At 31.0% G+C, this 15,704-nt stretch overlaps 1 protein-coding gene and 1 long non-coding RNA gene across 3 annotated transcripts in view; one reads left to right on the top strand and one right to left on the bottom strand.

Moving 5' to 3' along the window:
* LOC114120060 (furin-like protease 2) overlaps positions 1-15,704 on the bottom strand; it is a 139,276-nt gene that overhangs the window by 5,249 nt on the left and 118,323 nt on the right. For both annotated transcript variants that reach the window (XM_050205015.1, XM_050205016.1), the window contains exons 11-15: positions 14,547-14,664; positions 10,141-10,762; positions 6,272-6,444; positions 1,459-1,646; positions 1,190-1,346 (exon numbers count right to left, since the gene is read on the bottom strand). In XM_050205015.1, the coding sequence (XP_050060972.1) occupies positions 1,190-1,346; positions 1,459-1,646; positions 6,272-6,444; positions 10,141-10,762; positions 14,547-14,664 (1,258 nt within the window). The remainder of the gene's footprint in view (positions 1-1,189; positions 1,347-1,458; positions 1,647-6,271; positions 6,445-10,140; positions 10,763-14,546; positions 14,665-15,704) is intronic.
* LOC126551498 (uncharacterized) lies at positions 1,646-2,650 on the top strand. Its single transcript, XR_007605413.1, has 3 exons — positions 1,646-1,955; positions 2,034-2,229; positions 2,292-2,650. It is a non-coding gene; the product is annotated as an uncharacterized LOC126551498 (long non-coding RNA).

The raw sequence follows: 15,704 nt of genomic DNA, 5'->3' as shown, positions 1-15,704 counted from the left end.
AGTTTTATCTATAACTATTTGAAGGAAAACTTATGGAAAACTTGGTATTGAATTTTTTAACCTAAGATATATATAAAAAATTGTTTATGTATTTTCAACTACAAAATTACTTGCAAATTTTCCTGATTTTCACATACGAATATTTCATAAAAAGTGGAACTTTAAACAACGCTTATAAAAATAAATGTGAACAAATTTTTGATTTTTTTTAACTACAATAAGAAATTTTATATTAAATTTTTAAGTTTTTTTAGTTATTCATAATTTTTTTTATCATTTAAAAAGTAAAAAACAAAAAAAAATATCTATAAATAGCTCAGCAAAGCTAGGATATTTAAAAAAATTTGATATTAAAGATACACATCATTGTAAAATAAATAAATTCATAACTCCGTTTAGACTTTAAAATCATATTAATAAATTATTAAATGAAAATGAAATATTTGTTTAAATAAACCATTATTATATTTCGGCGTTATCATTTGTTCGAAATATGTTTATTAGTCATCCGTATACACTACACATATACAACTCATTAAATTATATGGAATTATCTTTTTAGTCTAGACAATTCCAATAATAATTTAAATATTTAAGGTATTTAAATATTTTGTAATGAAAGAATTCATAAAATTTTACAGAAATACTTTACAAAACTGAGTTGAGAAGTAGGTATTGAGTCGATATATTTCGTTACCAAAAAAAGGTTACTATCATATACTACATGAATTGCGGTCAGGGTATTTTTTAAACACGTAAATTGCGTCTCGGGATATTCTGTTTATTTCCAGTTGGAAAAACATTTTCAAGATAAGTAATAATCTACGATGTAGATAACATGTTGTCCACTAATCTAATATTACTAAAGCAGCCTGCGGTGTTACATTTTTTAAGAATAAACTACAAACCCAATGTTTTTAACCATAATAACATCATAATAAAATTATATTGCAAGTCCGAAAATGGGAAGGAAAATATCGGTTTGTAAAAATATCTCTAGACGTAATTTACGTATGAATAAAAAATATTTAGGCCACAATTTACATATTATGAATAAAATATACCTGGGTCGCAATTTACATAATTTGTATAAAACATATACTCTTCGGGTTGAAAAAATTAAAAATGAAACCCAATTTACAGCGATCCGTATAAGTATATATAATATATATATATAACATTGTCTTACCGGTAATCGTTGGTTTCGTATGTGTTGACAGGACAGTTTGCGTAACACTGATTATCGTGGAGTACCAAATGATGTTCACAACTAGTACAATGGTCCGGACGACCTTCGCAACTCCCACAGTTTGGACCGCAAGCGACACAAGTGCCTTCTTCCGTATCTACACAAGTGCGCAAAAGACGCAACGGATTAGAAAATCGGTGGTTTTTGAGTATACATAATATTATATTGTTGGTCAGACAAACGATGTTTGACACGTAGAAAATAATTACTTTCAAAGTATCCATCCGGACATTGTTGCAAGCAGACGGCCAAATCGGTAACCCTTAAGTGAGCAGGAGCGCATGTCAAACAACTATCTTGTCCGGCTCCAGCACAGGTCTCGCACGACTCGTGGCACGGCCAGCACACGCCGCCCTTGTTAGGGAAACTGCGGGGCGGACAACGACTGACGCAAGTGCTGAAAACGAATGAATCGATAATGTATTCGTAAACGTAATGATAACTTTATAAAGTGCAAAAAAAAAAAATATATCATTTTTTAAATAAATATAATATTTTCCGCCGAGAAAAACACGCAGTTTCCGTTCTTGATTAAGTGAGGTATATACTGCAAGCGGATACGCGTTCGGGTGGACATCTGGGACAGGAGTATTTATTTAGGAAGGTACTTGAAAGAAAATTGATAAACGATCACGTCTGTAAAACGATTCTTAGTGGTATGGAACCAAAAAAAAATGGTCGAGATTTTCTTAAAAATAGGTGTCAGGTGAGCAATAAATTTCACCGTTTATTGAAATGCGTTATTATATAAATTGCCAGTAAAATCTAATCATTGCTCTCTTAGTTCACGAGTTTAACAATATACTATGCTCAATATTCAACCAAAAGACATTTTTGGATGATTTTTATTATTTCAAATATAGTTTTCCTATGCGGAAGAATGAGAAAAAATATCATTCATTGTAAATAGTTTCTACGCTCCATTCAAAATCTAAAAGCAGACACGTCTGTTTGTTTCTGAGAAGGACATACGTCACATGGTAAATAATCAGTATTCAATTTATTTTATAAGTTCAAGAATGTATATGGGTTTTATTTTTAGGAAAACACAATAAAGTTTAACGGGGATAGTGACAAAAAGAAGAATTCAATGCGTTTAAACGTATTTTAAGCAAGTTTTAATTTCGGAAATAAATTATAAGACTGATAATTCGCAAAGTATCAATTTGGAAATATCCTTATTGTTAGCGCGTTCTAATTAATTCAGAATTTCTATGTTTTAAAGTGACTCATTATTATACGTAAATATGCATTCATTTATATTTTAATAGTAGTTTTTGCGTATTTGACTTGTAAGGATAAGTATAAATTTAAGTTCAAAATTTTTAAAGAATAATTTGAACATTATTTTAAACTTTAAGAGCTGAAAATATGTTTATAAACGGCATTGTATTTAATTGTTTATACGACTATAATTTATAAATATATAATAAATAAATAACTAATAAAGGAAAAACGAAGTTTCGAAATTGAGTATTTATCATTTCAAGAATAATTAATTAAATTCAAAAAATCTATCAACTATGCAAAATGTAATACTAAAATATTAAATAATTAATTAGATGAAAGTGTTTCAAAGTAGAAGTGATTATATTAATGCAAATTAACTAGTAAAATTTTCTTAATATTATTTTCATAATCAATTTTTTTATCAGAAAATCTGAATATTTAAACATTAAAATTTAAAACCCTTCGAGGTTTTTAAGTTCAATTACGTTAGAAGGAGCAAAAGCACTTTATTATTATATTACACTTGTAATGATAATTTCGCTGACTACATTAAAACCAATTTTATTATTAGTTTAAGGGTTGAAATGATAACTATTTAGTTATATTATATTGTTTTGCATTAATTTTATTGACATTCATTATATTCGGAAATTCAATGAATAATATTAAAATAAAAAATGAATAAAAATTACATTATTAAATATGCACGCATCGCAGGATCAGCACGCAGTAGTATCAATGCAATATACATGCATATACAACGAAAAATAGCAGTATATAAATATACTATTAAAAAAATATACTTCGATTTTGTGAACAACCGAGTTTGTCCTATTTACGTTTGTCAATTGTGCAATTTAAATGTGGTCAATTCCACTAAGTTATGATATCAACATTTTAAAATATGGTCTGTTTGAAAAAAAAACGTTTCGACCTCAGGATATACCACCATTAGTTTGATATTAATATATAATGAACAAAAATATAGCTATTATATTTTTTCTTCTCTGGAAGTTTAATAAAAATAATTGGCAAATAAATTTATTGAACTCTAAGTATGGGAATCATTCCAATTGTTATTATTTTAATAGGTAGTATATATATATATAATATATATGACGTACATATAGCAGAACTCATTAAAAGTAAATTTGACGTCAAAAGAAATTTTCAGACCAGAGGGACACCGTCGGTTCGATAAATATATTATTAGCAGAATGCAATGCAAAATTTATATTTCATTTATAATGGCTATGAGGTTGTCTCAAAGTTAACATTTCAAAAATATGAGTATTACACTTAATCCTATGTAAACGCCCACACACGTATTGAATTTCACGCTCAAAATATAAATAAAATGACTAATAACAGAGAAGAAAAAAAGATGCTGCGTGGGAAATAAAATATTTTTTAGAAAAATAATAAACAACAACTTTTCGAGTTAAATGTCGGTACGTATATATACACAAGAGAAAAGAATAGGCTTTAGGCGGAACACGGAACTCATAAAAACATATTGAAATTTCAATAGTATGTTATCGAAACACAAATGTGTTCGAGGACGAATAAACCTTTTTACGAACACGTATTTCGGTTATACGATGTTTAAATTCTAACAATGTGTACAATACCTATTGCAGACGCGCAGCCAACAGGATAAATTAGGAGACGACGAGTTGCGAATGAAAAGTTCTGCCGTAGAGATAACAACGGTTGAACAACTGAGAAATCGCATTACGAAAGTCGCAAAACACAAATATACGCCGCGCTGCACGCGCGAGACACGGTAATAATAGTGTTGCAAACACGGTTATGTTCATTAATACAACTTTGCATAGCTTTTGGAGGTGACCATGTAGAACATTTAATGTGAAGGTAATGCATGGAATTTAAAACTTTCTACTTAGTTATTTATTTATTATTATTTTTTTCCCCTTTTTCGATTTTTTTTTTTTTATTTAGAGTAAGTTTTTTTTTTGTTTTTTTTTTTTTAAATTTGGGATTGACAGCTCCCAAAAAGTTTATTTATATTTTAGTTATAAAATTGTTCGGAAAACATATTTTTTATTTTAAAATACTCTCACAACTTTTCATTTTATCCATTTATTTACACATTATATATTTATATACATATAGGCGCCCACAACACAACATTTTCAAAGTTCTCTAATTCTATAGTACTGTTTGTTTTTTAGAAATGCGAATGCTTAAAATATTTACTACAATACGGCCAACTTATAAAAAATAGTATATTATGTACCTCTATATTTTCCATTCGAAATATAGTTTAAATCGCGTATGCGTGCGTTGTACCATTGAATATATATATTTTATTGTAGCCGTTAGGTGCGCATACCTAACTTTGTTTAATGCCAATGATCGAATTTTATTTATTATTATTTCACGGGGGTTGCATGGCAAAAATACATTGCCGTAACAGTATAACACTATAATAATACGTACAACAAGCAAGCGTAAAACCAGCGCGTCTGTTTTATTGTGTTTACGAGTTTACTTCCATTCCAGTAGGGTTTTTTTGCATTTGTCGTATTTATAAAGGTATATATATATACACGGTATAAAAATGTGTTTACTTTGTTTGTTAGTAAGGAAATGCATAAAATATAAACCTTAAAAGATGACTGAATATTATGGACATTTCTTCTTTAATATTCAACTGAAAACACAGCTATACTATTATAGAGATATATAATAATATATATTAAAAAGTAAAGTTTACGTTTTAATAAAAACTGTAGGTAAGTAGGTAGGTACATAACTCACACAGACGTTCGGGTTAATACTTTGATTCATGATCGGTTTAATAAAACGTTGTATATACTAGCGATGAATGACTGTAGCTGAGAGTATTAAGTAAATAAAATAAGTTGTACGGGCGTATAATACGTAAAGGTCAACCGCGTGATATTACGGCGCGATTTCAATGGATTCATTATGTTAATAATTTATACGGTACTACGTTTCTATCGGGTTTTGAATTCTCGCTTTTACATACAACGCGTATATTGTTTGTTCGCTCGTCGAAACCAAATGACTCGCGGAATGATCATAAATAATTATTTCTAAATGTTGAGGAACTAAATTTCTCTCCGCGTATTATACAAGAACGCAGGCGTCTGTGTACATAATAATATATAACGCGCACAGGTATATAACTCGATTATAACATTACGGCATCGGTGTTACACGACAAATCGGTTAGCACGACCGAATTCGTGTCATTTAGGTAAGGTATATACACCGTTGAAATTATTTCAATATTTCATCGGCATACTTCTCGGGCTGCAAATAAAATATGCGATCGCACCGGCACACGCGGCGAGATCAACGATTATTATTGATTTTCGACGGTTATTCGGATAGTACATAATCGATAATAATCACTGTGGGCACCCGCTGCTGCTGCACGCACCTTATGTATTATAATAATGCCACGTCGTTAAATAACCGTTACTGCTATACCGAATTAGCACACACAAATACCAAAAACGTCGTGTAACAATATATTATATATATACATATATTGTTGTCATAAACGTTACGTCATCACATTGTCGTGTGTCTGTGTGTATTATCGTCATACGATAATAATATAATAATTCTCATAAAATATTAAAATACAATATTTCACGTCTGTTATAAAATGGAAAACGCCCATCCGCTAGTTGGTTTACATGACATTTAAACAATAACAATATTACTATATATGCATTGAAATAATACGACAATATGCATACGACACGTATAGATAGATATTTATAGTAGTCTTACTTGTCGAGCTTAAAGTTTCGACAGCCGACGCACTGCGTGGGACCTTTGCCGTAACAGCCAAAAGCGTCGCACTCGGGGTCGCAATCGTGCAAAATCGTCTGTCCGTCGATCGGTCTTTCGGCGGGGGTGGTCTGCGAGTTTGAACGCGTGTTGGTGAGCGACGTGACTGACGTCTGCATATATATAAAATACAAACACACAAAACAATGCATAACATTAGTTGTTTGTTATATATTACACGGCTGATGTGTATAGCATACAATTTCGGAGAAATTTCACTGAAAATGTATCAATAAAAAATGAAAAACAAAGGGTTTTTCATTAGGTATAACGGAAGTTAGCGAATGTTTCTGCTGTTTCTTGCGCACACAGGGATCAATTGCAATTGCAATAATAATAATAAAAAAAAAAAAAAAATGTCTTTGAGGAATCAAATGTCATTTAATCCGCCCGAAGATTCCCAGGATCTGCTTCTCGTCGACCTCGTCGGGGGGGGGGGGGGGGTCGTTAATATAAAATATATTGATCTCCGGCTTAAGGAGAAGTACGTTACGTCAGTGTTTTCATAATGGGAACGTGGGCGGAAACGATGGCAGAGAAACTGTCGGGAATGAATGAGACAATTTGAGACGTTTGGAATTATTTCAACTTTTACATAATAAAAAAGGTTTTGTGTATGTGAGAGGTTGAAGAGAGGCAAACACCAGAATGATCAGGATAAGTGTAGAAGAAACTTCGTCAGGTGTAGCTGTCGGTAGTACGGTTTGCTCTCATGACTTCTACACTTTAGAAGTGTTTTTTCGAAGAAAAATGTCGAAATGAGGAAATAGAGTTGAACATTTATCATAATCTACTTACAAATATACGATATGTACGTCATACGCCTCGTGTTTTGTATCATTATTATATTATTATTTATCAGCGTTCGTATGTCACGAGGACACATATCGAGGGTGTTATATTATAAATTATTTTAATATAATATGTTACGTATAAGCAATACTAAAATGTTTGTTTATAATACTGTATATTATTATAACGACCCAGTTAATATTAATTGAAGGACCTAGCATAGGTATCCAGCAAATAAAAATATACCAATAGAGTGATAGGGATAATATTACTTCACTGCAGTCTTGACATTTAACCATTATAAAACAGAACACACTGTATTTGAGCAAATTAAATCGGCTAGGTATGGAAATATACTCATTTTTCCAGCAGAGCCCTCTTTATGGTCTTATAAATTATCGATTGGGATGATGAATAAATTCGTCATGAAAACGGCGCAGTCCGTTTGTAAAGTCAATATAAGTCTGCATATTTATGTCACGGATGTTATTTTATATTAAAAAGTATCTTTTTGATAAATTGCAATTTAAACTTCTGATATTATTTATAAGTTTTTTTGTTTTTTATTAGCATAAGACTAATAATCGTGTTGTAATAAACCTCCGATAACCGATGGTGCATATTTTGTATATTTTACCTTAAATTTGATAAACCGTTAAAGCGCACAATTTTAAAACGACCATGTGTTAGCAAGTGCTTATTATAATAAGTATGTGGTATTGTGTTGTGGTGAAACTCGATTTTATATCATAATATTGTTTATTACTAATTATCATTTCTCGAGGATCGTGTGTCGAAGAGGGATGTACAAAGTCATCTATATTGTTTACAGGTTCTGAGAAGGAATAGACAGTTTCATAACAGCCGTTATTTGGAATTTAGAATTTATTGTAGGTATTTACATATTATGTACAACGTTATATAATATGGGTAGGTATTTAGAAAATCCCAAGAAAACCTTATAAAGGTGTAAATATGTAAAACGCGCTGTTTGACGAATTTTCAGTATAATAATACATTGCGACATGAAAAAAAAATGTAAATATTATCGACATAAACCTAATAATATAACGAGTATATAAAATTAAGTTCGTTCATTAGTCTACGACAAAAATATGCATTTTTTTATAGCGTAACTGTAATTTGGAAACGTATTCATTGTAACTGTATCATTTTGTTTGCGATATATAGGATACCAGTGTTCTAACAAATAATATTATTTTTGAAAAATAATAAAAAAAAAAATATTTCTCTGTATTAAATATTAATCAAGTAATAATAATAGACGTTGCCTATATATCCATCGATGGATTGAAATATTTATTTTTTACACACAGAATTTTTGATTCTCATTTTGATTCTAATCACTAATTAAAATGCTACGATTAATTTTTTTTAAATATACAGTCACTGGAAAAGTGGTCCACGCCAACCAAATTGAAATTTTTATATAAATTACTAAATAATATGAACGATTGTGCTAAATCAGTGAAAAATATAAATTTTAAAATAAATACATTAAGCTGCCACGATCTTTCAATTTATTTTACTAAAAACATTTAATCATAAATTATAAGCGAAATTCTCCAATCAACATTTTAATGTCTGGAGGTACCTACTGTGTTAAGAATATTGATTTTTTTTTTTGTAAACTTTTAAATTTTTCATGGCAAATGTTTTTAGAAATACAAATAACAAATAACTAAAAGCATAATGAATATCTCATTTTTTTTTTACTCTATTTTTTTTCTTTCATAAATTGATATATATATATTGTATAATATTGATACTTATTTGTTCTTTTATTTGAAAAAATACTATCATCATTATTATTATTATTATTATTATTATTAAATGGCTTGTTATATACTTCCATTTTTGATATTTATACACAGATAAGTATGATTGGGCTAACGGTCTATCAATTTTTAAGTAAGATTTCCAAAATTTGCACAAATTGTCATCTTTTCAAACATAATATTTTTAACGATGAAAAATGGCAAAAAAAACTGTTTTGAAACAAAAAACATCATTTGACACAAGAACACCCACGATATACAGCTCGACAGCATGGCACATTAATCAATTAAGTAAACACATACGCAACATGTGTATATTGTGTATGTAAGTAACTGATCGCATCCACATTATCGGAAAGTAAATAACTTAGGTAACATAAAAATGTATTGATAACAAGTGCCAGGGTTTGCTAGTACAGATTAGGTAAAAACGATATGTATAAAAGTTTCATCTGGAATTTTGAAGTTGGGTTGCTAGGAAAATGGACTTTTAATTATCAGAAATCGTCTACAGCGATGAACAATAATATGCCGGTCATATTATAGACATTATATTGACAATGGCAAACGATAATTTCCTAAGATCATGGGTAATAAACTAATGACGAACAAGTTAAACAAAATAAACTCGAGTGATATGCACTATCTCAGGTATCTCAGGTATAGTAAGGAATAAAAAAATAATAAAACTCCAATGGACTGTTTTTTCGAAATTATATACGTAAATATTTTGATAGTACATACTACACAGAGTACGAGTTATTTGAGAAGCAATACACAGAATCTTTTATATTAGACTGTGAGCGGTTATATAACTGACCTATTCTCATGAGCGCCTTTTTTTTTTTTTTGACAACGTTTTACGGTACTTCAGTTTATAGACTTATGGGTTATACCTAATCATAGTAATAATATTAATATATTACAATAATTAATAATATAATATAACAAATGCGTTATTTTTGTTGAAAATCAATAAACGTAATACTGGGTGGCAGTTCCATAAAAAGACGGACCGGACGTCATACAGCCTGCAGACAAGACAGAGGCGGGAAGTCATGCAAGTACATCGAATCAATATTCGACGCAAACCGCATACGCTATTTCCGGCTACCCCTACACATCCTTATTCCGGTGAAAGTTAAAACTGCTCCCACCCCGGGACGATTTCCGAAAATATTATTACGTTTACATGTTGTACACTCGGAAATATCTCACCTCGATGTCACTGCCGGCGGCGGCGAACACGTCGGGCAGGTTCCGGAAACCGGCCTGCGACAATATTTCGGCGATGCTCGAGTGGTATATGGACGGGGTGCCGGAACCTTGTCCGTTGCCGAGCTGGGAGAACGGGAAACCGGCGGTGGAAGCCTTGGGCGGCGGTGGCTGGAGCAGCAGTTGCTGTTGCTGTTGCTGCGATATGGCGAACGGCGGCGACGGTTGCGAGTGCGGCGACCGCAGCCTTATCGGGTTGGTGGCCGTGCCGTAGAATATCAGCTGCCACTTCTTGAGTATACCGGGCTGGTTGACGTGACGGTTACCGCCGTTGTGCACGGTCATCGTCCACGTGCCGTCCACCTTTTCGCCCCAGAAGTGCACAGACAGGAACGGCCAGTCGTCGAAGTTGGAGCTCACCACGTCCCTGGGCCGTTCGAACAGCAGCGTGGACGTGGTGCCCAGCGGCGATGTGAGGTCGATGCGCAGGTTGCCGCGCGGGAAGAATCGCAGCGAAATCTTGCACTGCACGTGCTCGGCGAATCGCACCTCGTTCAGGCTGCCCACGCACCCGCCAACCTCCATGGTGACGGTCAACGTGCTACCCGGTGTCGGGTCGATTTGCCTGTCGACATTATTAAAACATATATTATATTATATGACATACGCGTATGTTATGTACGAGGAAGCTTGCGCGAATTTGAACAGCAGTATGTATAAATAAAAACAATATTATTTAGTTTTTCGCGAGTTAACTATGATCGACGTGTGTGTATACGACGAAAAGTAAAAAGTAGTCTACGACACTAGACGGATTTCGCTAAATCTATTGACGAAAATGTCATGAAGATCGGTGGAAAACTATAGATGGATTTGAATAAGGATCATCTCAAGGTCCCTGATTGTATATTATGTAGTAGATATTGTAAATTTATTAATTATCTAACTGATCCTGCGAGGCGTTGACAGTGAATGACTTATCCGGTCTTAAACTCCGTTAAATATAAAATGCAGGTCTAAAATTATCTCAACAATAAATAATAACTATTTTATTATCCGTGACAAAATGGCAACCCTATACAAACTAAGTGCCTTTTAGAAATTTAAAACTTAAAAATTGGATTTGAGGTGCACATCCTTGGATTTATGTCTTATTTATCTATAACTGTGAATAGCTCACGCATACACACAAAAATTGCTTTTTATCAATATAGATATACTATACAATGTTATCAACTACCTGATGTTACATTTTAATATTATGTATATTGTATATATAATATATCTGTTGAATACGATTTTTAGTGTTTAACAATATTTTTATACACGCAATTGCACATACTTACTAACAACGCAAGAGATAAAAAAATTATTTTTAAATAAATCGGATCGATTTTATTCAATTCGAAGTGCGTAGAATACTCTTATTCTCGGTATAACATCTATAAAACACATAACTATCGGTACAAGGAAACCGAAAGGGCTCTCTTAGGATTCATTTTTCATTTTTTTTTTTTAAAAGGAATTATTCGACTTTAAAATAGCAACTCTGTTAAAGAACTTCGTTGAATTTACTTCTGGATGATGACTGCAGATGACTGGAAGTGAATAAATGTGAGTAAATATGATTAAATTGTATGTAGGCCAGTGGTTCTTAAACCTTTTGTGTTGTGCACAGTCCTGTTCAAATATATGTTTGGAAGCCACCAGAGTTTATTAATTAATAATAAATTACGACTAAAATATTTGGTTTGAAATGGTATAAAAAAAGGCAAGGTAAAGAATAACAAAAACCCGAAAGCAAATACAGCTCAAACATTAAAATTGAAAAACGAATTGAATATAAATATTGTGAGTATTTATGTATTTATTTATGTATATGATATGCATACATAACTGTAGTCATACTGGTAATTCGTTGGTACAAAAAAATTTTTTTCAAACAATTCTTTTACGCCTTTTTTTAAATGGGTGATAGATATATAATACCGCATATTAATTACCCAAATAATTACAATAAATCAAATATTCATCAGTAGATTTATGAAAGAAAAATTAAATATTTTACTGACAAATTTAAATTCTTAGAACACCGATCTTGGGATTGAGAAAATCATTGCACACAATAAACTGAGAATTACTGAAGTACGAATACCAGAAACATAAATAACAATGTTGATTAAAAAAAGATCATTAGATTGTTGCAAACTTGCATATTATAGAGTTGGAAAATTTCAGGCGATATAACTATTGGTGGGAACTGGGAATTCATGATAATGCCCGGGAAGGATTGAATCCTTGGAATATTAAACATTTCATGAGAAATAATTAAGTACTATATTTACTAAACAATGTATTAATTAATGGTATACTTGATATTGTACACTTCATATTTCAATTAGATATTTGATTGGTCTTGTAATGAACTATGTCTATTTTTAAATATATTTTTTAGGAAAAACTTTTATGGAATTGGATATTTGAATAAAATATAACGACTTTAGTTGTTTTATTGTGATTCAAAAAATAATATTTGTAGAAACTTAAATGTTTATGTAATTTATAAGTTATTACGTATATTAATATTTACTATATTATACAACAAATTTTAAACTACTCATATCACGAGCTTATTCATACCGTTCTAGTAAGTAATATATTATATGAAGTAAAATTATTATATTTTAATAAATATTATGTAATAATATATGTGGTTTATTTTTGTCTGATATTAGTTTGATCTAGATACCGTATAACTAATCGGAAAATAAATTATTAAAGGCAATGAAATATATTATAATAAAATATCCTTAGGAATATATAGGCTGACTGCGAACCGCCTCCGCTAAAAAATCGTTTTACGTATACAATGATTTATTATTGAATTGTGTTTAACACGTCCCTTTTTAATCAAACACAATAAATCATAAATTATATAAGTAAATCAAACTTAATTTTCTATAAATCGATAAAAAAATTTTAAAATAATTTAAATTTTAATTGATTTTTGCTAAACTTTTTTCAAAATAAGCGACAGTGCTATTGTAAGCCATTAAAGAATAATTTTATACGTATTGTGAGTGTATGCCTTTAAAAGTGATGATAAAATATAAAGTTAAAACGTGACAAAAATTTGAATCAATTGATAACTGGTAAATATTAATATTTAAATGGCGCTTATCACAGCGGTTATACCACAGAATAATAATAGTTATTCAGCGGGTACAAGGAGTCACTGTGTTGTAGTTTTATTCTATCATAAAAATTAAATACGTTATACTCAAGGTCCAATACATTCTTTGAATAGAATTGCTTACCTATCAACTTAAAACATCCGGCTGAAATAAAATAAAATTATATAATTGTATTGGTATGATTCACGTAATTTATTCGAATTACTGACTAATATTTATTTCGGCACGAATACTGTTTCTCTATTACAATGAAATATATTTTTTAAACATTTTTAAACATTTTAACTTAAAAGTATAGGTATTTAAATTTAAGTAATTAAATTATGTATTTATTACTAGGAAAAAAAAGTGACAACATTTTTCATTCCTGGTAATTTTATTTATAATCCCGATAATCTTAGTCGTGATGGTATGCTATTTTTAATGTTATCAAATCGTGTCCTACACCGAGTAGATATCATATTAAGCTTTTTCGTATCGACTGTTGATACAACGGCGCCCCTGAAATTCATGGTGTTACTAAACATACGCACGTCAACAACCATGATATTATAAATCGTCTTAAGGTTTCGCATAGAAAATAAAACAATTTAGATAGGTACCTATATCCTCTTACAGCAAGTTTACGCACGGGCAGTCGATTATAATTCATATGGATAATAATATAACATATAATAATTATACATATTGCACGTAAGCACCTCCACAAAGTTCGCATTATAATATATAATAATATTATACGCTTAATATGTGTACCGTTCGGTCACGGACGAGATGCTGACGTTAAATTATACATCATCGGGGTTCCTCGGGGAAATAAACACTTTTTTTTTCTTTTATCGCACGCTCCAAGAAAGAGTCGATCTCTTCGGTTTTATTTTTTTATATTTTGTTTTTCAGCGACTGCGAGCGCACGTTTCACACGCACACATAGGCGCGTAAGCTAATATACACCCTATATTATAAGCATATATGTATATAAACATAATTTATATATATATATAATATAAACACACACGCCCATCGCTATCGTTTATGTTTCTTATCGCAACGGTGTTACGCAGTATATCTACATAATTGTATAATAATAATGCATGTATAATATTATATAGTTTGGATACTATAATATGCGATATTGCGTCGAATCAAATGTAACAACAAAATGGCAACGTATAAAAAAAAAAAATATAAAAAAACAATATCGGGTGTACCCACCTTTCTTCGGCGATCTCTTGGGACTTGCATATGTGTTGCGGCGGCACCGTGGTCCACTGTTCGGCCAATGTCACCATACCGCCAGCATCCATCAGACCGTATCCGAATTTGTGACTCACTATAAAAATACGCGAAAACAAAAACGATATAATAATACAAATAATGCATAATAATATACACGAGTATATTTACGTCATACACTTATTTTACGTGTGTAGACACCTACGTCCTACATATACATAAGTATATAGATATAGTATGTACATACTATACATACATATCATTAATGTATAATGTATGCGACGCACACGTCCGACATGTTACGAACAGGCTTAGGGTTAATTGCATTCGATTCGGTTCGCGGTTTGCGGATCCCGTGAAACGTCACACCGGCTAAATAGAATTTATTTTTTATTTTACGTTTGTGGGTTTTTGAACGTATCCGTGAAATCATGGCGATGGACACGAAGAGTTTGAATGTATAATATGCGTATATTTTTTTTTTTTTTTTTTTTTTTTAACGAATACCGAAACGTAGTAGATGCTATCGATTTTAATATTTTCATATTGTTTTCAAACGAAAAAAAAATGATTTTCAACAGTACATCTGTATATAATATAATATCTATTGGAATATAATGTGTCAAATTCCTTATTGTAGATTTTTATACGGTTGCAGTTATATACTACGTGTGAACGAAATAATTCGAATTCGAACTATCTGTACAAACACTTCGGTGGAAACGAGCAAATTAATGTTCCATTTCAAAATCAATTATGAGGTTGAAATAAATAGGGAACTGGAAAACTAGACGAGCTGTCTTGAACAAATACGCATTTGTTCATAAAACTGTAAATTATATTGACTCAGAAACTGTAACCAACATAAAAAAATTAAATATCTCTGGACGAATAGTGCAATACACGCATACTACGTATACATATTATACACCGCACATGCTATTTGACAGTAGAGTAAACGAATAGCATTTACCTACTACCCCTACCGGAGGGACAATTAAAAAAAAATAATAAGTGATTTTTATCCATCCATGGATATTATTATATTCCCTATGGCTGTAATATAGTTTCGACGAAGAAAACTGGGTCATAAGATTTTATTTACACTTTCTCGATATAAGACACACTATTGACCGC

The sequence above is a fragment of the Aphis gossypii genome, chromosome 3 (assembly GCF_020184175.1).
Source record: "Aphis gossypii isolate Hap1 chromosome 3, ASM2018417v2, whole genome shotgun sequence".
Classification (NCBI taxonomy): domain Eukaryota; kingdom Metazoa; phylum Arthropoda; class Insecta; order Hemiptera; family Aphididae; genus Aphis; species Aphis gossypii.
The sequence above is the reverse complement of the archived record's forward strand: the minus strand, read 5'-3'. Positions and strand labels throughout refer to the sequence as shown.